At 39.5% G+C, this 23,558-nt stretch overlaps 1 protein-coding gene across 2 annotated transcripts in view; it reads right to left on the bottom strand.

Annotated features, from left to right (window-relative positions):
* The window catches only part of LOC139757454 (acyl-coenzyme A diphosphatase NUDT19-like), a 182,476-nt gene that overhangs the window by 136,625 nt on the left and 22,293 nt on the right, over window positions 1-23,558 (bottom strand). For both annotated transcript variants that reach the window (XM_071677981.1, XM_071677980.1), the window contains exon 3: window positions 6,025-6,115. In XM_071677981.1, the coding sequence (XP_071534082.1) occupies window positions 6,025-6,115 (91 nt within the window). The remainder of the gene's footprint in view (window positions 1-6,024; window positions 6,116-23,558) is intronic.

Here is a 23,558-nt window from a genome sequence, read left to right on the forward strand (position 1 = left end):
CATTTGCCCTTTTTTTCACCTCTTGCACCTTTCTCTTGACCTCCTGTCTCTTTCTTTTATACTTCTCCCACTCAATTGCATTTTTTCCCTGCAAAAATCGTCCAAATGCCTCTCTCTTCTCTTTCACTAATACTCTTACTTCTTCATCCCACCACTCACTACCCTTTCTAAACAGCCCACCTCCCACTCTTCTCATGCCACAAGCATCTTTTGCGCAATCCATCACTGATTCCCTAAATACATCCCATTCCTCCCCCACTCCCCTTACTTCCATTGTTCTCACCTTTTTCCATTCTGTACACAGTCTCTCCTGGTACTTCCCCACACAGGTCTCCTTCCCAAGCTCACTTACTCTCACCACCTTCTTCACCCCAACATTCACTCCTCTTTTCTGAAAACCCATACTAATCTTCACCTTAGCCTCCACAAGATAATGATCAGACATCCCTCCAGTTGCACCTCTCAGCACATTAACATCCAAAAGTCTCTCTTTCGCACGCCTGTCAATTAACACGTAATCCAATAATGCTCTCTGGCCATCTCTCCTACTTACATAAGTATACTTATGTATATCTCGCTTTTTAAACCAGGTATTCCCAATCATCAGTCCTTTTTCAGCACATAAATCTACAAGCTCTTCACCATTTCCATTTACAACACTGAACACCCCATGCATACCAATTATTCCCTCAACTGCCACATTACTCACCTTTGCATTCAAATCACCCATCACTATAACCCGGTCTCGTGCATCAAAACCGCTAACACACTCATTTAGCTGCTCCCAAAACACTTGCCTCTCATGATCTTTCTTCTCATGCCCAGGTGCATATGCACCAATAATCACCCACCTCTCTCCATCAACTTTCAATTTTACCCATATTAAATATGTTTACTACAATAGTAAGGTGGTGCCACAGACAAATTAAGAAAAGACCCCCATTCACTCATATCTGTTCTCTATCAGTCATGGGTAGTGCATTTACTGCTCAAATTCATCTTCATTAAATTCCTTTAAGTTTACTTCCACCAATTTGTAGACTGTGTCTAAGTCTTTTTGCACATCCTGATCCAATTGTCTTGGTTAGTCTGGTGTCATTAACAAATCTATTTACTAAACTTTTCTTTATTCACTGTCAATGTTTAATATCATTGTCATAATGAGAGCTAACACTGTTCCTTATGGAACAACAGACATAGTGTCTCTACCCTCAGAAATGGTTCCATTTTGTTTTACTACTGCTTAAAAAAGTTTCCAAATTTCCATTCTCTTTACTTGCATAAAACTTTAATATGTTACTGTAATGAACTGATAAATAAGACTGTGTACTTTATTCTAGTACAAGGCCACGTTAGCCTTCATTTATGTATCTATTCTTGATTTGATGTTCTAAGTCATTTTATCTTTCTTTCAGACTTATACTACATACAAAGTCAAGCAAACTGGTTGGTACTATTTTGGTATTTGCTTGGATCTTCCTTCGCATAGTAGTGTTACATATGCTATTATGTAGTTGTAACAACTCTGCCAACATCTTGATGTTGCCTAAACAATAACATCACTGTTTTCACTACTGCTGTCTTTGTCTTCTTGAAGACTGTGGCTGCAATTCTTTATGGTTCTAAAGCTGAATTTTCTCTAAGCTGATCAATCACTCTAATCATATCTTCTTCTACTATCTCAGTATCTGCGTGCATTTTCACTGTGTTGGTTAAATAGTTTGTCATTTAATTTCTTATATTTGAGCTGTTTACTATAGTCTGTCAGTTAATTTCTTATATTTGAGCTGTTTACTATTTCTTTATTGTTGAAGGCTTCAGTCACAGTAAAAGTCCACATCAAGGCAAGGCCTTAATTGAAATATGGAATGAAATGGAAAAAGAAAAGATAAGGGAGAGTATTTACGAATTTTGGAGAAAAATAAAAACCTGTCTTTTGAAATGTGTCACATCATAATTATTGGAAAAGACATGAGACGGTAAAGAGTTCCAAAGCTTCATATAGGAAAAAAAAGCAGGTATCAAAACAGCCCACCCTTGAGTTGCAGATGGCAATACAATAATCATGTGATGCAGCAGTTCGCCAAGTATTGCAAGGTCTAGCTAGCAGTTATGGGCACACAAGCAGCCAGCTCTCAGAAGCAAAAACCTAAGTAATAATTACAGAATAGGGAAAATGAACCAACATTACGGTATAAGGCAAAGGGGTCAAGTTTGTATGTTAGCCGGGGACAGTTTATAAGTCGGATTGCTTTTGACTCAACTCTGTCACGTGAGGGTGCAGAGCTAGAACCTAACCAAATGTCAGAGCACAACAAGGACGAATCAAGCCTTTGTATAAATGTAGCAACTGTTCAGAAGAGGTTTCGACATCTAAACTGGACACCCAGTTTCTTAGAGGCAGACTTGGCTATTCCTGTAATGTGAGGTTTCCAAGAAAGAGTGGATGTTAAAGTACTGCCAAGTATGTTCACTGAGTCTAGAGGTGGCATTACAGAACCGTCAAAGGAGAGACAAGAGTCACGAGGAGTTTTCAATAAAGAGATGGGTAGAATCTGGATCTTGGAAGCATTAAATTTAACAAGATTTTTTGAAACCCAATGAGATATCTTGTCCAAGTCTTGAGTTTAGTGAGGAAGCTGTGTCAAGATGAGATGCAGACTGAATGAGAGAAGAGGGAGCAAAATTGAAGGATGTTTATGAATGCAGTGTTGAATCGTCAACATATGAGCACACTGGATTATTTGTGGAGGAGAAGGAATTGTTGAAAAAAAGGAGAAAAAGTGTAGGGGACAGGACAGAATGCTCAGGGACACCACTGTTGATAGAGAAAAGGGGGAGGCTGATCCATCAACAACCAGAGAGATAGACTGGCTGGAGAGGAAGCTAGATATGAAGGAGCAAAGTGAGGGAGGGAAGCCAAAAGAGGGGGAACTCAGAGACGAGACCCTGATGGCATACCATGTCTAAAGCCTAAGATACGTCACGGGCAACTACACATGACTCCCCAAAATCTTTCATGGTTGATTTTCGAGGTGTTTAGGGATATGTGATTTGAGGGATTCAAAGACTTTAGAAATGGTAGATGTCCAAGCAATTAGCATCCTCTCCATTTATTTTCTATTCTCTTCTATGAGATTTTTTGTTTCTCATCAAGCTCTTTTATCCTTACTTCTTTCATGGTTATCTTCTTTTTCCATGCTCCTCTTCCATTCATCCATCCTTTTCTGTCCTTAGGTATCTTTCATTTTGCATTCCTTTTGTTTGCTGTTTGCTCAAGGATTATTTGTCTTGGTCTCTCACTTTATATTTTTATGTTTGTTATTAGATTATTGCCTCTGCTGACTACAGTAGAATTTCTTTAAAATCCTTTCAATGATCTTTCTCTGGTCTAATTTGTCACAGTGAAAATTCACATCATTCAACATACCATACCACTGTCTTCTGTTGCAGTCCACACAATATGCTGTGGTAATTTCTATGTCATCATATGAAATACCTGTATGATTCACTTATATATCTGAAATGGTGCCATACTTGTACAAGAAAGATCTCTCGCATGCTACAGTTCTCTCTTGTTGGTCTGTGATTTATCTGCATAAGGCTGAATGATTCACCTAGATTAGTTAGTCTTTGTAACTGTTCTATTTTGTGAGATGGTCCATTATTCCTTCTTTTTATCCACATTCATGATCTATTCCTCTTTCCTGCCACTCAATAAAATGGTAGTTAAAGTTCCTAGTCTACATAATTATCAGATTCAGTTTCCCTAATCCTGCAATATTTCTTCAACTTTCATTAAAATTTCTTTTAAGTCATTCAGTTTAATTTTTTGTGGCCTGTATGAGACTAGATTTACTGTGTTAGTGGCCACAATACTCCAAGAAGGAGGTGGAAGGATGCTATATTGTACATACAGGAGTTCACCACTCGGGGCCCCATCTCTTGACCACTCTCTACTGTCATACAACCCCCCTTCAATTCATTTATGTTGTTTACATCAATAATATCCTCAAGTCAATCTGCTCCATTCATCCGTATTACAAAGGTACTTATATGCATCCTCAATTATAAATTTATAACTAAATTCTATGTTATGGCCTCTGGTTGCTCTATCACTACATCTTTTAAAGAAATGTCCACTGTCCATGTTGTCGATCTCTTTTAAAAACTTAAAGGTTGTGGTCAGGTTACCTCTTAGTTTTCTATCTTCTAAGGTGGGTAAATTTAATGCCTCCATCCTTTCCCTGTAGTTTATCTCTCATAATTTTGGACCTCTTTGTGCTTCTTTAAGTGCAATGACCAAATTTGAGAAGCATATTCTGGTTTTCGCACTATCCCGGATAGGAATAGCTTGCTAAATATTTTCTTATCCATATACAAAGACCTCTTCAGTTAAACAAGCTTCATTCTTGAAAACAGTTGTGTAAATCAAATAATGTAAGTAATGGAGATTTCAGGGTTTTCATTATTAATAAGACAGAACCAAATGTTATACCAATGAAAAACTACAGTATACACATACCGGGAAGTATAAGATACTATAATATACATAATGTACTATGAACTCTTAGGATAAAAACAGAAAATAACAAACTTAATTACAGCACTTACATTTACTGCTGTGCATGAATTGCTTGCTGGGGCTGATGAAACTACTGGGGAAGGATGCCATCTGGGTCAGATGACACAGATGTGGAAGGTAGAGGGATGGTCAAGTGAGTTCACCTACTACGTCATTAGATATTGAAGACTGGTCCTACTGACAAGTGTCCATTTTCTTTAAAAGAAATATAGTGTTCTCTGCTTAGCCTTCATTGTCTTCTCATGATGAATTTCTTTATTGCACTTGATGTCAACTATGACATTTGAGGTTACCTATGAACTCTGTCCTGTGTTTGAGTCTATCTACCAATCTGTCTTTATCCATGAAACCCCTTCCCTCCAGGAACTCCAATCAAAGAGGTGGCCACGGCAAAAGAGTCTCCACTTATCCCTGTCCTTACATGCTTCCCTTACATACACCATTCCACACATTCTTTCCCCATTTCTCTCCTCCCAGAACTCTTCCATGCTATTTCCCCAAGTCACTGGTGATCTTCCTCTAACACCAACCCTTTTTATCATATTATCATACACCATGTTTGTAAACTCCCATTTCGCATTCTTTCCACAAGCCCATACCACTTCAGAACATCATGTTTTACCCACTCGACCAGTCCCACAATTTATTCCTTTGCACTCCCTACCATACCAAGTCTCATACATCCACTAATTACTTTCTTCATTTCATTTAATGTTTGGGTCATCCTTGTCAAATATAGTGAAAGTATGCTTCTCACATGGTGCTGGGAATGTCATACCACCATGCTGCCAATGCAATGATCATGTTATTCCAAACTTAAGCCCATGAAAATCAAAAATGTTGTAAATAGACTGTGCACATTGTTCTAAAAATGATGTAATCAAAAGTGTATTAACTAAATGGTTCCTTTACAACTAACAGTTCAGACCCTTTACTGTTACGGTGAATGCAGCTTATATCATACAGTCTCCTATCTCCCATGAAGTCAAGCCATGGGTCTACAAAGCTGATATCATTATCCCTGCAAAGGCATCATAGTCTCTCATTTATTCCTCAAGCTCTGCTCTGGGTAAAGTTACCTTCATTCCTTTTTGGGCCAGCTACAACAAAACCATCTGATCTGACTTTCAGCCCTTTATATTCTTTTCCAATACCCTCAAAATTAACATTCTTTTGAAAAATATCTTTGCTCCCATACATTAACCACTAGACAGGATTCTTTTGCTGGAACTTTAGTGATAATAGTTCAAATAAGACTGAAGACATAGAGACGGGACATGAGGAGAAAGTTAGGAAGAAGGTATCAGTGAGGTGAGTGACTATGGAGGGATGTCTAGAGACATGAAAATACTAGCATTTTGACAAGTTTTGTATGAGGTGCAAGTAATGATTTGTAGATAATATGAATAACTAATGAGTAATGAGAAATATACAGATACCTTAAATGCCTTAGATCAGAAGCAGTGTAACCACATTTTTCAAACACATTAAGCCAGTCTTCACAAAAATCTGATGCTTCAACTACCCCACCTGCAAGTAAATAATTACCATTTTTTGAAATTCATTCTCCTTAAAGTTACACAATTTGTACTTCCTAGAACACAAAATGATATTCATATTGCCATTTACACATTTAAATCAGTGTGCATGAGCACATAAAGGCATATATAGCAGTTTAAAAATGAGGCAGCCAGGAATACAAAAATGTATAAATATCCTACTAAGTGCAAACATTTTACTTCCAAAAGCACATGGATCTAATGGTATTTCTCTATATGTAATCAAGCAGAGCATCACAGACAGACCACTGGATTTTCCAAAAAACTGAATGGAAATAAAGCAAAAGGAATACGTCTGCCAATGTCTTGTTTACTTTTACAAAATGAGACTGAGAAAGATCAATGAACCACAGACCAGAATCACAGATACATTTTTACTTAAGGCTCCAGTTACACACAAAAGTTCACATCAATGCCAGGCCTTTATTGAAATATGGAGAAGATTATGAGAGGGAAAAAGAAGAGACAAGGGAAAGTATGTACAAATTCTAAAGAAAGTAAAAAAATGTCTTTTAAAATGTACTAGGTCATAGTTAATGGGAAGACATGAAAAGGTATAGAGTCCCAAAGCTTTGAGTGGTAAGTAAAGAAACAATTATCAATACAGCCACAGAGTTGTCCTGTGGTGCAGCAGCTTGCCAAGTATTGCTTGGTCTACCTAGTGGTGGGGAACAAAAACAGTCAGCTCTTGGGAGCAAAAACCAAAGTATTACCTATGGAAGAGATAAAGTGAACCAATATTGTGGTGTAGGGCAAGTGGGTCAAGTTTTGAAGTTAGCCTGAGAGAGATTATAAGTCATACTGTTTTCGACTTAACTCTGTTAAGCAAGGAATGCAGAGCTTGAACAGCCCTAGATAAGATAGCAGTACTCCCTACAAGGATGGATCAATCCTTTGTATGAATGGAGCAACTGTTCAGAATACAAGAAATTTCAACATCTAAAAATGACTCCCAGTATTTAAGAAGCAGACTTACCTATTTCAGTAATGTAGGGTTTCCAAGAAAGAGTGAATTACAGAACTATCAAAGGAGAGAGAAAAGTTGCGAGGAATTTTCATTAGAGATGGGTAGAAAATGGGTCTTCGAGGCATTAAACTTAAGCGGATTTTGTCTACCCTATTGAGATATCCTGTCCAGGCTTGAATTTACTGAGGAAGTTGTGTCGAGATGACATACAAATCGAGTGAGAAGGAGCAGAATTGAAGGATGTGGAGGAATGCAGTGTTGAGCCATCAGCGTATGAGTGCATTTCATTATTGGAGGAAAACAGAAAATCATCAATAAAAAGGAGAAAAACTATTGGGGACAGGACAAAACATTGAGGGGCACTGTTATTAATGTAGAAAAAGGGGAAGCCTGATCCATTAACAACTAAAGGGATAGATCAGTTAGAGAGGAAACTTCATATGATGGAGCAAAGTGAAGAAAGGAAGCCCACACAGGGAGAGCTTAAAGAGATGAGACCCTGATGCCACACCCTGTCAAAAGCTTTGGATATGTCAAGGGAAACTACATAGAATTCCCCCAAAATCTTTCTGGGTTGATGATCAGACATAAGGAAGACAGCAAAGAATATCACCATTGGATCCTGCCTTACTGAAGCAATACTAGTGATCAGATACAATACTGTGAGATTCAAGATGTCTAAGGATATGGGATCCCGATAGGAGGGATTCAAAGACTTAGAAAATGGTACATGTCAAAGCAACAGAGGTTGGAATGGTCACCTTTCTTAGAGATGGGATGTATCAATGCATGCTTCCATGAAGAAGAAAAAGTTTTGGTTTTTAGCAGAATCTGACCTGACGAGCAAACACAGATGCAAGTTCAGAGGCATGCTCCTTCAGTACATAGGGATGGAAGGAATAGGAACCATAAACCTTGCTTGTGTCCAAAGAGACAAGCACTTTTCTGATAGTCCAAAAAGAGATTACACGGAGGGATATACAATTAGTAAGAGGAGCATCAAGGAGTGAAGGAAAGTTAACGACATCCAAGGGGGTGTTAGACAAAAAAAAAAAAAAAACGGGAACCAAGGAGAGCTGTTTGTCTATGGGAGAGACAGCTTTAATAAAGTCAAAATGAAAAAGATAAGGAAAGGTGGAGCGAAAAAAGTTGTTCATGATGCCCTTAGCCAAAGATCAGAAAGACCTATAAGTGGATGGTGAGAGGTTATCACACCTACCTTGTGTGAATGGAATGCTTTGCCTTGTGGATAATGTCCTTGTAATGATTATGGGCAGTGATAAACAATGAATGGGACCAGGAGGAAGGAGAGCTTTTTCAATCCAGATAAGCCTGATCCATTGCCTGATTGGCCTCAGTACAGGAGCAGTTGAATTTGATTGCTGTTTCCTACATTAACAAGGCAGCCTCAGGAACATATGAAGGTAGGCTGCATTAACTCATGTCCTTTCTCTAGCTGTCATGCATAATGCACTGAAACCGCATCCACCTATCCAGTCCCCATGGACCTTTGTATGGTTTTCTCCAGCTGCTTCACATGACCTGATTCAGCCTATTGACAGCATGTGGACCTCTGTGTATCACATCATTTCAATCCACTCTATCCCATGCATGCCTTTTACCCTCCACCATGTTCAGGCCCTGATCACTCAAAATCTATTTTACTCCATCCTTCCATCACCACTTTGGTTTAGCCTTCTCCTTGTCCTCTCCACTTCTGACGCATATATCCTCTTTGTCGACCTCTCCTCATTCGTTCTCTCCACATGTCCAAACCATTTTAGTACACTCTCTTCAGCTTTCTCCACCACACTCTTATTACTACAAAACTTCTCTCTTACCCTTTTACTATTTACTCAATCAAACCACTTCACACCGCATACTGCTTTCAAACACTTCATTTTGAACACATCCACCAATCTATGCATGTCATCATCTATATCCCATGCCTTACATCTATATAACATTTTTGACTACTGTACCTTCAAATAAACCCAGTTTTGCCTTCTCAGATAATGACCTCTCTTCTATACATTCATCAATGCTCCCAGACACTTAGCTCTCTCACCCACCTTATGAAATACTTTTGCTTCCATGGTTCCAATTGCTGCTATGTACACCCCAGGTATCTAAAACGCTTCAATTCCTCAAAATTTTCTCCATTTAGACTCAAACCCTAACTAACTTGTCATTCTATTCTGCTAAACTTAACACTGCTTCCATTCACATTTACTTTCAACTTCTTCCTTTCACACAACTCCAAACTAAGTCAGCAATTTCTACAGTTTCTCATTTGTCAATCATAATGATACATGAAACAATGAAAGACCCATTTCTTAGATATGGTAAAATAATGATCTTGGGGAATTTCATTTATAAAGAGATATACTGCAGGAATTTGAATTCTCATGGTGACAGGGAGTCATGGAGACTCAAGTTTTAAGGAGTGCATACAGGAAATTTTCTACACTAACATGTCAAGGAGCACAGTAAGATGAGGGGACTGATATAGTTTGGAGCACCCTAGGATGAGGGGACTGATACACTATTATCACTAAACCTTATCTTCACTCATACAAGCATGGATATTGAGAATAATATATACATCAGTTGGAAAAAGTGATCATATAATAATCAGTGAATGTAGGTTTGCAGCAGGGGAGTGTGATGTCTCCATGGTTGTTTAATTTGTTTATGGATGGGGTTGTTAGGAAGGTGAATGCAAGAGTTTTGGAAAGAGGGGCAAGTATGAAGTCTGTTGGGGATGAGAGAGCTTGGGAAGTGAGTCAGTTGTTGTTCGCTGATGATACAGCGCTGGTGGCTGATTCATGTGAGAAACTGCAGAAGCTGGTGACTGAGTTTGGTAAAGTGTGTGAAAGAAGAAAGTTAAGAGTAAATGTGAATAAGAGCAAGGTTATTAGGTACAGTAGGGTTGAGGGTCAAGTCAATTGGGAGGTAAGTTTGAATGGAGAAAAACTGGAGGAAGTAAAGTGTTTTAGATATCTGGGAGTGGATCTGGCAGCGGATGGAACCATGGAAGCAGAAGTGGATCATAGGGTGGGGGGAGGGGGCAAAAATCCTGGGAGCCTTGAAGAATGTGTGGAAGTCGAGAACATTATCTCGGAAAGCAAAAATGGGTATGTTTGAAGGAATAGTGGTTCCAACAATGTTGTATGGTTGCGAGGCGTGGGCTATGGATAGAGTTGTGCACAGGAGGATGGATGTGCTGGAAATGAGATGTTTGAGGACAATGTGTGGTGTGAGGTGGTTTGATCGAGTAAGTAACGTAAGGGTAAGAGAGATTTGTGGAAATAAAAAGAGCGTGGTTGAGAGAGCAGAAGAGGGTGTTTTGAAATGGTTTGGGCACATGGAGAGAATGAGTGAGGAAAGATTGACCAAGAGGATATATGTGTCGGAGGTGGAGGGAACGAGGAGAAGTGGGAGACCAAATTGGAGGTGGAAAGATGGAGTGAAAAAGATTTTGTGTGATCGGGGCCTGAACATGCAGGAGGGTGAAAGGAGGGTAAGGAATAGAGTGAATTGGATCGATGTGGTATACCGGGGTTGACGTGCTGTCAGTGGATTGAATCAGGGCATGTGAAGCGTCTGGGGTGAACCATGGAAAGCTGTGTAGGTATGCATATCTGCGTGTGTGGACATATGTATATACATGTGTAGGGGGGTGGGTTGGGCCATTTCTTTCATCTGTTTCCTTGCACTACCTCGCAAACGCGGGAGACAGCGGAAAAAAAAAAATAATCAAGTTCGATTTTGTGTTAAAAGAGGACAGCAAAATAGCAGACGTAAGACAGGAAAAAAAGTGGTAATGTAAAACTCATGTTCAATTATGTGTTAAAAGATGACACTAAGAGAGACAGGAAATAAAGAGTAGATATAATTACATAAACTACATAAACCTCAAAAATTTCTATGGTACCATAGATTGGGAAATGGAATTCAGTAGCCAGAACCAAAGCATTGTTGTGTGTTGGGAGTTTTTGTGAAATTTACAATAAAGGAGTACAAGCATGAGTTTCATAAAAGATGTCATAAAGCAAAGGAGCTTTGAGATACAAACTGGCAAAGATATAGACGGCATTTTATGCAATTAGCATTTGCAGGTATAAGAGAGGACAAAACAAGTAAAGCAGGATCAACAAAGAGAAATGAAGAAACTCTGAATAGAGTATTCTGGACAAGGTAGGTGAAAATCCAAACTATTCCACAAGTTCATGAGGAGCCAGTTGAGAGTTAAGGAGCAGCTAACCAGGTCAAGGGATTCATAAAAAAAAATTGTGGAGGATGCTTTAAGTATATGTGAGGAACTGAACATGAAGTTTTAAAGTGAATTCAACATTGAAGACACTATAGCCCCAACATCAGAGATGGAATGCGGAGGAGATTTTGGAAATTGTTGAGATATCTAGAAAAATACGAACAAATTACTAAAAGGACTTGACCCATACAAGGCTCATGGTCCTGATGAAATTTTATCATATGTGCTAAAGTGGTGTAGAGATACGCTTGATAGACCACTTGAGTTATTGCTCAAGATGTCACTAGAGAAAGTGCCACTGGAATGGAAAAGGGGAAAATGTCATACCTATATAAAAGAAAGAGACCTGGAACATGCAATGAATTACAAACTGCTTTCACTTATGAGCATGGTGTGTAAAGTTCAGGAAATGATTTTTAGAAAACAAGAGGATTACTTTTTGTGGAGGTGAAATTTCCTAAGTGAGGGACAGCAAGGTTATGGGGAAAAGAGGTTATGTGTAACTAACTTCTTAGAGTTTTAAGAAAAAAGGGAGCACTGTCCTGAACAAGATGGAAGGGTGGTGGATTGCCTGCATCTGGACTACCAGAAAGCATTTGACACTCTGGCACATGGGAGGCTGATCAAGAAGCCGGATCATCAAGCATGATAAAGGGAGAGAATCCCATGATGGATAGAAGATTATCTCAGTGGGAGGGAACAAAGGATGCATATCAGAGGAGACTTTTCCAGTTGGGTTGAGGTGACCAGTAGAGTGAAATAGGGTTCAGTTCTGGGACCATTGCTCTTCTTGATCTATAATAATGACTTGCCAGAAGGTATGGAATCCTACCTAAAAATGTTTGCAGATAATGCAGAAGTCATGAGGAAAGTGAAAAGTGGGGAAGACTGCATCAGCTTTCAAGGGAAGCCCAACAGACTTCAAAATTGGTCTGAAAAATGGTTGACAAAATTCAACCCAATTAAATGAATTGTTTTAAGGATGGAACATATTGTAAGACAGTTGCAATTTAACACTTACCTAGCAGGAAATATGCTTAAGGATTCTGTGTGGAAGTAATTATCATCCCTAACCTGTTGCCAATCTGCTGGTAAATATTTGAATAGCCTTCAAGTATATGTTCAAAGAAATATTTAGCAAGCCGTTCATATCCAACACAAGACCAAATCTAGAATAAAATATTACTACTACTAATAATACTAATTCTTAGGTTTGGTCACTGCACCTAAAATAGCACAAAGAACTTATAGAGAAGATCCAGAGAAGGGAAAAAAAAGATGGTATTAGAATTAAGAGCTAAGCTACATGGAAGGGCTGGAGGCTTTCAATTTACCCGCCTTGGAAGAGAGAAGATTGAGGGGTGACATCACAACCTTCAAGTTTTTAAAGGAGACTGATGAAGTAGAGAGGACAGTTCTTTGAGAGGTGTAGGAATAGAGCAACCAGACAACATAACAAGGATGTGAAAAAATACTTTTATACAAAGAGTGGTAGGTGAATGGAACAGATTGATGAAGGACACAGTTGATGTAGACAGCATATATATAAATTCAAGAGGTTGTGCAATAGTAAAGGTTGTCAGATGGGATCCCAAGAATGTAAAACTCCCCAACCAGCAAAAAGTAAGTAATTACAAATAGATAATTACAAAGAACAACTGTCTCATTTTCTAGGCCCCTCATCTCCTCCGGACTATATACTCATCCCCATCTCTAAAACCTGTATTTACTTGCCTCATCCCTAAACAAATCAATGTAATGGTGACATCATACACCCCTGCCACAGATCGACCTTCACTTGGAACCAATTACTCTCCTTACATCCAAGATAAAACTTCTCACTATTTCAAGCAGGTTTCTTCCCACACCATACGATTGGAAGATTTTCCACAGGGCATCTCTATCAATCTTAACATATGCTTTCTCCAGATGCATAAATGCAACATACAAATCCTTCTGTTTCTTTATTTCTCACACACATTCTCTAAAGTATACACCTGATCCACACATCCTCTACCACTTTTGAAATCACACTGTTCCTTACCAATCAGAAGCTCTGTACATGCCTTCAACTTCTCAATCACTACTCTCTCATACAATTATTAGGTTCACTCAACAAACTTATACTTCTGTAGTTTGAAAAACACCTTTGTCCCCCTTGCACATATACAATGGCACTATAAATGCATTCTAGCAATCCTTAGACACCTCTCCATGATCCATCCACACAATAAAAATCCTAAAAAAACAATCAACAACACTGCTACCTCCTTTCTTAAGAAATTCAACAGCAATACTATCTAATCCAGTCTTCTTGCCACATTTCATCTTATGCAAGGCTTTCACATCCTCTTTTCTCTTCAGCAACCTACATTCTATAACTCTCACTTCACATTCTTCCTAAACCAAACACCTCATCACTGTATCATCAAACACTATCAACAATCCTTCTAAATGCTCATTCCATCTTGTCACTACCTGTTACCACTTCCCCATTTGCCGCTCTCACTGACATTCCCATTTGTTCTCCTGTTTTTCTCACACTATCATCCTCTTTCCTAAACATTTTCTTATTCTCCTTATGTCTATTGATAATTGCTTCCCCAACTCTCATTTGCCCTCTTTTTCAACCCTTGCTCCTTCCTCTTGACCTCCTGCCACTTTCTCTTATACATTTCCCAATCATTTACACTCCTCCCCTGTAAACAATGCCCATTTATCTCTCTTTTCTCTTTAGCAAGCAACTTCAATTTGTCATCCCACTGCTCACTATCCTTTCTCAACTGCCCATCTCCCAACTTTCACATGTCACACACTTCTCTAGCACATGCCAGCATTGCTTCCCTAAATACCTCCCATTCCTCACACACTCCCCTAACTTCATCTACTCTCCCTTCTGCTATTCTACACTCAGTCTCTCTTTCTTCACACATCTCTTTTCCAAGCTCACTTACTTTCCCCACTCTCTTCTCTCCCTCATGATTTCCTCTTTTCTAAAAACCTATACAACTCTTCATCCTCATGCCCACCATGTAACGATCAGACATCCCACCAGCTGCCCTTCTCAGAAAATGTACATCCAAGAAAATGGAAAATATCTATCATACTTTCAGAGTATGCTACATATGTGACCAGTTCTTGTCTGAGAGTTAACAGATTTTAAAAATTCTAACTAAGGTTAAACCTTCAAATACACACTGGAACTGATTCCAACTGTTTTCATGCAACAACACACCATAAGAGATACAGAACTTTAGAGGCACACAGATCTCCAACAGAACTGTATTCTTACAATGATATTACTGTTTGTAGTTCCTAGGTACCTCTGATGTCCAACTGATGAGGAGGATTAAAGTGGAAAGAGATATTGTTTAACAAAAAAATATTATAAGGAAAGAATGCTCAGGGATATTCCAGGCAGATGTAAAAGATACTGCAATTAGCCAACATATGAAAGATACGAGAGAAAAAAGAATGAGTATTGCAAGGTAAGGAGGAAGGAGCAGAGAGATTTTTTAAAATCACTATGGAGAAAGCAAAAGACAGTCCAAAACTTTTACATAAGTTCATCAGGAACACATTCTAAGTGAAAGAGCACCAGATTAGGCCCTAGAACTCAGGGAAAAACTCTTGAGGATGACTAAGAAAATGTGAGGTGGTGAATGAAGTGAAAAGTCTTCTTACTGTGGAGGACAATAACATACCAGGATTACCAACATGGGAGGGGATGAAGTTTTGGAACATGTAGAACTCAACAGAAATGAAGTAGTCAGGCTATCAAAGTGACCTATACAAACCCATGCTTCCGACAAAATCTCCCCATATATGCTGAAAGAATGCACAAAGGCACTTCCTAAAGCACCCAAAATTATGGTCAATAATTCATTTGTGGAATGTGTAGTTTCAAAAATAAGAAGGAGGGCAAATGTGCTTATGTTCAAGGAATTGGGAAACTTCATTGAACTTCAACTTGTCTCACTAACAAGTGTGGTCTGTAAAAACACTAGAAAATATAATCAGGAAGCAAATACATGATTACTTGAACAGGGAGATAACATGGTTTTAGGAAAAGATCATACATAAAGGGAGAGGAGGTCATACACGAGCTCCATCATATATCAAAGTGAAGTGATGGGTAAACTGTGTATTATTATACTGCCAGAAAGCCTTTGACAGTTCCTCACTGGAGGTTAATTAAAAAGCTGGGTCTACATGCAGTGGGCTCCCTCACTAGACAAAGCCTAACTTCATGGAAAGTATCAAAGAATGTAGGCAAAAGGTGCATCCTTGAAGAGGGATAAAGTTATGAGTGGCACGCCACAAGGTTTGGTCTTGGACCCACTACTATTCTTACTGTATGTAAATGACTTGCCTTATGGATTGGAATTATATCTAAACATGTTTGCAGATGGTGCCAAGGTCATGAGGGAACTAATGATGATGAATGCATCAACCTACAAGGGGATTTTGATGAATTCCAAAGTGGGTCAGATAAATGGATAATAGGATTCAATCCAAGCAAGTGCATGGTGATGATGATATGGAAAATGGAAAGAAACCCTTGGAACAATCATTACATAGAGGAAAATAGAGTGGAAGAGTATTGGAGGGGGAGAAATAGTCAAAGAATGCATGGAATGGCATATAAGAGGGAGGCATGTAAAGACAAGGATAAACATACTTTTTTCTGTGGCCATCCCCTACAGAATGCTGGTATCAGAAATACAGATAGATATATTTTTTTTTTTTTTATTATACTTTGTCGCTGTCTCCCGCATTTGCGAGGTAGCGCAAGGAAACAGACGAAAGAAATGGCCCAACCCCCCCCATACACATGTATATACATACGTCCACACACGCAAATATACATACCTACACAGCTTTCCATGGTTTACCCCAGACGCTTCACATGCCTTGATTCAATCCACTGACAGCACGTCAACCCCGGTATACCACATCGCTCCAATTCACTCTATTCCTTGCCCTCCTTTCACCCTCCTGCATGTTCAGACCCCGATCACACAAAATCTTTTTCACTCCATCTTTCCACCTCCAATTTGGTCTCCCTCTTCTCCTCGTTCCCTCCACCTCCGACACATATATCCTCTTGGTCAATCTTTCCTCACTCATTCTCTCCATGTGCCCAAACCACTTCAAAACACCCTCTTCTGCTCTCTCAACCACGCTCTTTTTATTTCCACACATCTCTCTTACCCTTACGTTACTCACTCGATCAAACCACCTCACACCACACATTGTCCTCAAACATCTCATTTCCAGCACATCCATCCTCCTGCGTACAACTCTATCCATAGCCCACGCCTCGCAACCATACAACATTGTTGGAACCACTATTCCTTCAAACATACCCATTTTTGCTTTCCGAGATAATGTTCTCGACTTCCACACATTCTTCAAGGCCCCCAGAATTTTCGCCCCCTCCCCCACCCTATGATCCACTTCCTCTTCCATGGTTCCATCCACTGCCAGATCCACTCCCAGATATCTAAAACACTTTACTTCCTCCAGTTTTTCTCCATTCAAACTCACCTCCCAATTGACTTGACCCTCAACCCTACTGTACCTAATAACCTTGCTCTTATTCACATTTACTCTTAACTTTCTTCTTCCACACACTTTACCAAACTCAGTCACCAGCTTCTGCAGTTTCTCACATGAATCAGCCACCAGCGCTGTATCATCAGCGAACAACAACTGACTCACTTCCCAAGCTCTCTCATCCCCAACAGACTTCATACTTGCCCCTCTTTCCAAAACTCTTGCATTTACCTCCCTAACAACCCCATCCATAAACAAATTAAACAACCATGGAGACATCACACACCCCTGCCGCAAACCTACATTCACTGAGAACCAATCACTTTCCTCTCTTCCTACCCGTACACATGCCTTACATCCTCGACAAAAACTTTTCACTGCTTCTAACAACTTTCCTCCCACACCATATATTCTTAATACCTTCCACAGAGCATCTCTATCAACTCTATCATATGCCTTCTCCAGATCCATAAATGCTACATACAAATCCATTTGCTTTTCTAAGTATTTCTCACATACATTCTTCAAAGCAAACACCTGATCCACACATCCTCTTCCACTTCTGAAACCACACTGCTCTTCCCCAATCTGATGCTCTGTACATGCCTTCACCCTCTCAATCAATACCCTCCCATATAATTTACCAGGAATACTCAACAAACTTATACCTCTGTAATTTGAGCACTCACTCTTATCCCCTTTGCCTTTGTACAATGGCACTATGCATGCATTCCGCCAATCCTCAGGCACCTCACCATGAGTCATACATACATTAAATAACCTTACCAACCAGTCAACAATACAGTCATCCCCTTTTTTAATAAATTCCACTGCAATACCATCCAAACCTGCTGCCTTGCCAGCTTTCATCTTCCGCAAAGCTTTCACTACCTCTTCTCTGTTTACCAAATCATTTTCCCTAACCCTCTCACTTTGCACACCACCTCGACCAAAACACCCTATATCTGCCACTCTATCATCAAACACATTCAACAAACCTTCAAAATACTCACTCCATCTCCTTCTCACATCACCACTACTTGTTATCACCTCCCCAGATATGAAATAAATTACAGGAATCAGCTTGTGTAAGATATCTGAGGTTGACATTATGCCTAACTTATCACCCACACATTGGAAGAATTATGAAAGAGGCAAACTGTCCGTTGGCAACTACAAAAGCAGGACCATATCAAACAAAAACATTGCTTGTAACATGTGTTGGTGATTGTGGGATCATCAAAGTTGACAACCATGTCCACACCAACACAACAGTGTTAGGAATTCTATTGTAAAGATTCCAGAGAAAAGCTAGAAAAATTATTTGCAAAACTGTCCAATAAACATATGTCTACAATAAAAAAGTGTTAGGAACATTGTTGTCAACAGTTTGGACTAAAGCTGACAAGCTTTACCAGTATCAACCTCATCAATGGTCGTATGTTAACAACACTGTTCTTAATCATAATGTAGCCAAAATTTTTGTGAATGTCTCACATTACTGAAACAATGTAGCCTACATGTTGCATACATTATCTCCACTGAATCCATAACATCGCAACAATTTTGGCAACACTGTTGGTAACTTTGTGGAATAATAATGCAATGATTGTTATACACACTACCAATCCACACAAGCTGTTGTCCATATTGTTTCTAACCAAGTTTTCAACAATGTTACACTGATGTGGCACCTCACCTTTAGAAATGCATTCAGATACATGGGCAAGGAGATGTTTATAACATAATAGCACTGAATATATCAGACCAAAATGGGACTATGCCTCACAATATAATCACTGCACCTAAAGAAGCAGAAAAATTTGATGGACAACGAACAAAGAGGAACATATAATATGGTACCTAAATCAAGAGAAGTGAGCTATAGTGAAAGGCTGGCAAGGTTAAACACAATCCACTATGGAGGAGAGGAAACAGATTGGGAACATGATGACAGAATTGAAGTTTCTAAATAAGCTTGACGATATCAGTAGGGAATAGGTCTTCACAAAAAGTAACCAGAGGTCATAACAAAAAAAAGCAGGGAAAATAGCTAGTGAGTTAGTTAAGAAGTATTGGCTCAGTGCTAGGGTTGTGGATGCTTGGAATAATCTAAACAATGAGGCAGTGAATGCTGGAAATTTACAAAGGATAAATTTAAAAGGATATCTGATGGCATAAAAAGCTCAGGAGACAGGGCACCAGGAATGTAGAACTCCCTCCCCATACTGATCAAATTGGTAATTATTAAAAGGGTAATTACTGGTTATTAAAACCAGCTAATTCTAATGTGTCCATTCGCATAAATAGTTTAAACCAAATACTATTTTTGCATGCAAGTCATCCAACTATAACAGTTGCCATAGTTAATGAACTTACAATTTTCTATAAGTAATGTACAGAAGATTATGAGTCTCCCTTAATCAGGATTTTAAGAATTTGTAATCACAAATAAAAAGTATGCATTTCTCATCATGAAAATTTATAATCACAAAAAATATAAAATCTTCAGCTTCTTATCAAAACTAAGTGCTTCTCCAAGTGAAAATCTACATTCATAACAAAAAAAAATCAGCTTCTTGAAAAAACTGCAATTCAATGCTTAAGTGTTTATTCATGAGAGAAATAATACTTATTTCTACTTGATAAATAATATACCACTTCTTGAGATGAAAATTACATTGATCTTAACAGAATGGTATTGATTTTTTACCGAAGTATCTAAGGCCTTATCACACCTTGTATTATCAATATACACTACAGTAACTTCAAAGGAAAATCAATTGTAAACCATCACAACAGACATCCACCCACCTCTGCACATCCCTATCTATCGCCCATGCCTCACAACCATGTAACATTGATGGAACCACTATCCCTTCAAACACACCCATTTTTGCTCTCCGAGATAATGTTCTCACCTTACACACATTCTTCAATGCTCCCAGAACCTTAGCCCCCTCCCCCACCCTATGACTCCCTTCTGCTTCCATGGTTCCATCCGCTGCCAAATCCACTCCCAGATATCTAAAACACTTCACTTCCTCCAATTTTTCTCCATTTAAACTTATCTATTTATTCTAGTTATTTATTATACCTTGTCGCTGTCTCCTGCGTTAGCAAGGTAGCGCAAGGAAACAGACGAAAGAATGGCCCAACCCACCCACATATACATGTATATACGTACACGTCCACACACGCACATATACATACCCATACATCTCAGCGTATACTTATACATATACACACAGACCTATACATGTATACACATGTACATAATTCATACTGTCTGCCCTTATTCATTCCCGTCGCCACCCTGCCAAACATGAAATGACAACCCCCTCCCCCTGCATGTGCGTGAGGTAGCACTAAGAAAAGACAACAAAGGCCACATTCGTTCACACTCAGACTCTATAGCCCATGCCTCGCAACCATATAACATTGTTGGAACCACTATGCCTTCAAACATACCCATTTTTGTTTTCTGAGATACATTCTCACCTTCCATGCATTTTTCAATGCTCCCAGAACTTTCGCCCCCTCCCTCACCCTATAATTCACATCCACTTCCATGGTTCCATCCACTGCCAAATCCACTCCCAGATATCTAAAACACTTCACTTCCTCCAGTTTTGCTCCATTTAAAGTTATCTCCCAATTGACTTGACCCTCAACCCTACTGTACCTAATAACCTTGCTCTTATTCACATTTAATCTCAGCTTTCTTCTTTCACACACTTTACCAAACTCAGTCACCAGCTTCTGCAGATTCTCACACGAATCAGCTGCTAGCGCTGTATCATCAGCGAACAACAACTGACTCACTTCCCAAGCTCTCTCATCCACAACAGACTGCATACTTGCCCCTCTCTCCAAAACTCTTGCATTCATCTCCCTAACAACCCCATCCATAAACAAATCAAACAACCATGGGGACATCATGCACCACTGCCCCAAACTGACATTCACTGAGAACCAGTCACTTTCCTCTCTTCCTACTCGTACACATGCCTTACATCCTTGATAAAAACTTTTCACTGCTTCTAACAACTTGCCTCCCACACCATATACCATTAATACCTTCCACAGAGCATCTCTATCAATATCATATGCCTTCTCCAGATCCATAAATGCTACATACAAATCCATTTGCTTTTCTAAGTATTTCTCACATACATTCTTCAAAGCAAACACCTGATCCACACATCCTCTACCACTTCTGAAACCACACTGCTCTTCCCCAATCTGATGCTCTATACATGCCTTCACCCTCTCAATCAATACCCTCCCATATAATTTCCCAGAAATACTCAACAAACTTATTCCTCTGTAATCTGAGCACTCACCTTTATCCCCTCTGCCTTTGTACAATGACACTATGCAAGCATTCCATCAATCCTCAGGCACCTCACCATAAGTCATACATACATTGAATAACCTTACCGACCAGTGAACAATACAGTTTCCCCCTTTTTATGAAATTTCACTGCAATACCATCCAAACCTACTGCCTTGCCGGCTTTCATCTTCCGCAAAGCTTTTACTACCTCTTCTCTGTTTACCAAATCATTCTCCTTAACCCTCTCACTTTGCACACCACCTCGACCAAAACACCCTATATCTGCCACTCAATCATCAAACACATTCAACAAACCTTCAATATAATCACTCCATCTCCTTCTCACATCACCACTACTTGTTATCACCTCCCCATTAGCCCCCTTCAATGATGTTCCCATTTGTTCCCTTGTCTTATACACTTTATTTACCTCCTTCCAAAACATCTTTTTATTCTCCCTAAAATTTAATGATTCTCTCTCACCCCAACTCTCATTTGCCCTGTTTTTCACCTCTTGCACCTTTCTCTTGACCTCATGCCTCTTTCTTTTATACATCTCCCACTCATTTGCATTATTTCCCTGCAAAAACTGTCCAAATGCCTCTCTCTTCTCTTTCACTAATAATCTTACTTCTTCATCCCACCACTCACTACCCTTTCTAATCTGCCTACCTCCCACACTTCTCATGCCACAAGCATCTTTTGCGCAAGCCATCACTGCTTCCCTAAATACATCCCATTCCTCCCCCACTCTCCTTACATTCTTTGCTCTCACCTTTTTCCATTCGGCACTCAGACTCTCTTGGTACTTCCTCACACAAGTCTCCTTTCCAAGTTCACTTACTCTCACCACTCTCTTCACCCCAACATTCTCTCTTATTTTCTGAAAACCTCTACAAATTTTCCCCTTTGCCTCCACAAGATAATGATCAGACATCCCTCCAGTTGCACCTCTCAAGACATTAACATCCAAAAGTCTCTCTTTTGCGTGCCTATCAATTAAACCAGGTATTCCCAACCACCAGTCCTTTTTCAGCACATAAATCTACAAGCTCTTCACCATTTCCATTTACAATACTGAACACCCCATGTACACCAATTATTCCCTCAACTGCCACATTACTCACCTTTGCATTCAAATCATGGTCTCATGCATCAAAACTACTAACACGTTCACTCAGCTGCTCCCAAAACACTTGCCTCTCATGATCATTCTTTCCATGCCTAGGTGCATATGCACCAATAATCACCCATCTCTCTCCATCAACTTTCAGTTTTACCCATATCAATCCAGAGTTTACTTTCTTACACTCTATCACACACTCTCACCACTTCTGTTTTAGGAGTAGTGCTACTCCTTCCCTTGCTCTTGTCCTCTCACCAACTCCTGACTTTACTCCTAAGACATTCCCAAACCACTCTACCTCTTTACCCTTGAGCTTTGTTTCACTCAGAGCCAGAACATCCAGGTTCCTTTCCTCAAACATACTACCTATCTCTCCTTTTTTCTCATCTTGGTTACATCCAAACACATTTAGACACCCGAATCTGAGCCTTCAAGGAGGATGAGCACTCCCCGCATGACTCCTTCTTCTGTTTCCCCTTTTAGAAAATCAAAACACAAGGAGAGGAGGGTTTCTAGCCCCAAGCTCCCGTCCACTTTAGTCGCCTTCTATGACACATGAGGAATGCATTGGAAGTATTCTTTCTCCCCTATCCCCAGGGATATAAACTTAAACTTACCTCACAATTATGTGGAGGGGGGCTGTAGTTTCGGTGCGTTGCACATGACAGTTAGAGACTGAGTTTAAATGATTTTTGTCTCTTCTTGGTGCTGCCTTGTGTGTGTGTGTGTGTGTGTGTGGGGGGGGGGGGGGGGGGGGGGGGGGGACTTGAATGGATGGAGGAAACAAGTGTGAATGTGTACATGTGTATATATGTGTATGTCTGTGTATGTATGTGTATGTATACATGGAAATGTCTTTCTTTTCTTTCAAACTATTGGCCATTTCCTGCATTACCAAGGTAAATTTAAGAACAGAGGATTGGGCCTTTGAGGGAATATCCTCACCTGGCCCCATTCTCTGTTCCTTCTTTTGGAAAATTGTATAGGTATGTATAAGTGTGTGTGTGGGCGTTTATGAGTATACATGTGTATATGGGTGGGTTGGGCCATTCTTTCGTCTGTTTCTTTCCACTACCTCGCTAGCACGACACACGGCGATTAAGCATAATGAAAAAAAAAGATATTATATATTTTTTCATTTTCATTA

The sequence above is a fragment of the Panulirus ornatus genome, chromosome 26 (genome assembly GCF_036320965.1).
Source record: "Panulirus ornatus isolate Po-2019 chromosome 26, ASM3632096v1, whole genome shotgun sequence".
Taxonomy (NCBI): Eukaryota; Metazoa; Arthropoda; class Malacostraca; order Decapoda; family Palinuridae; genus Panulirus; species Panulirus ornatus.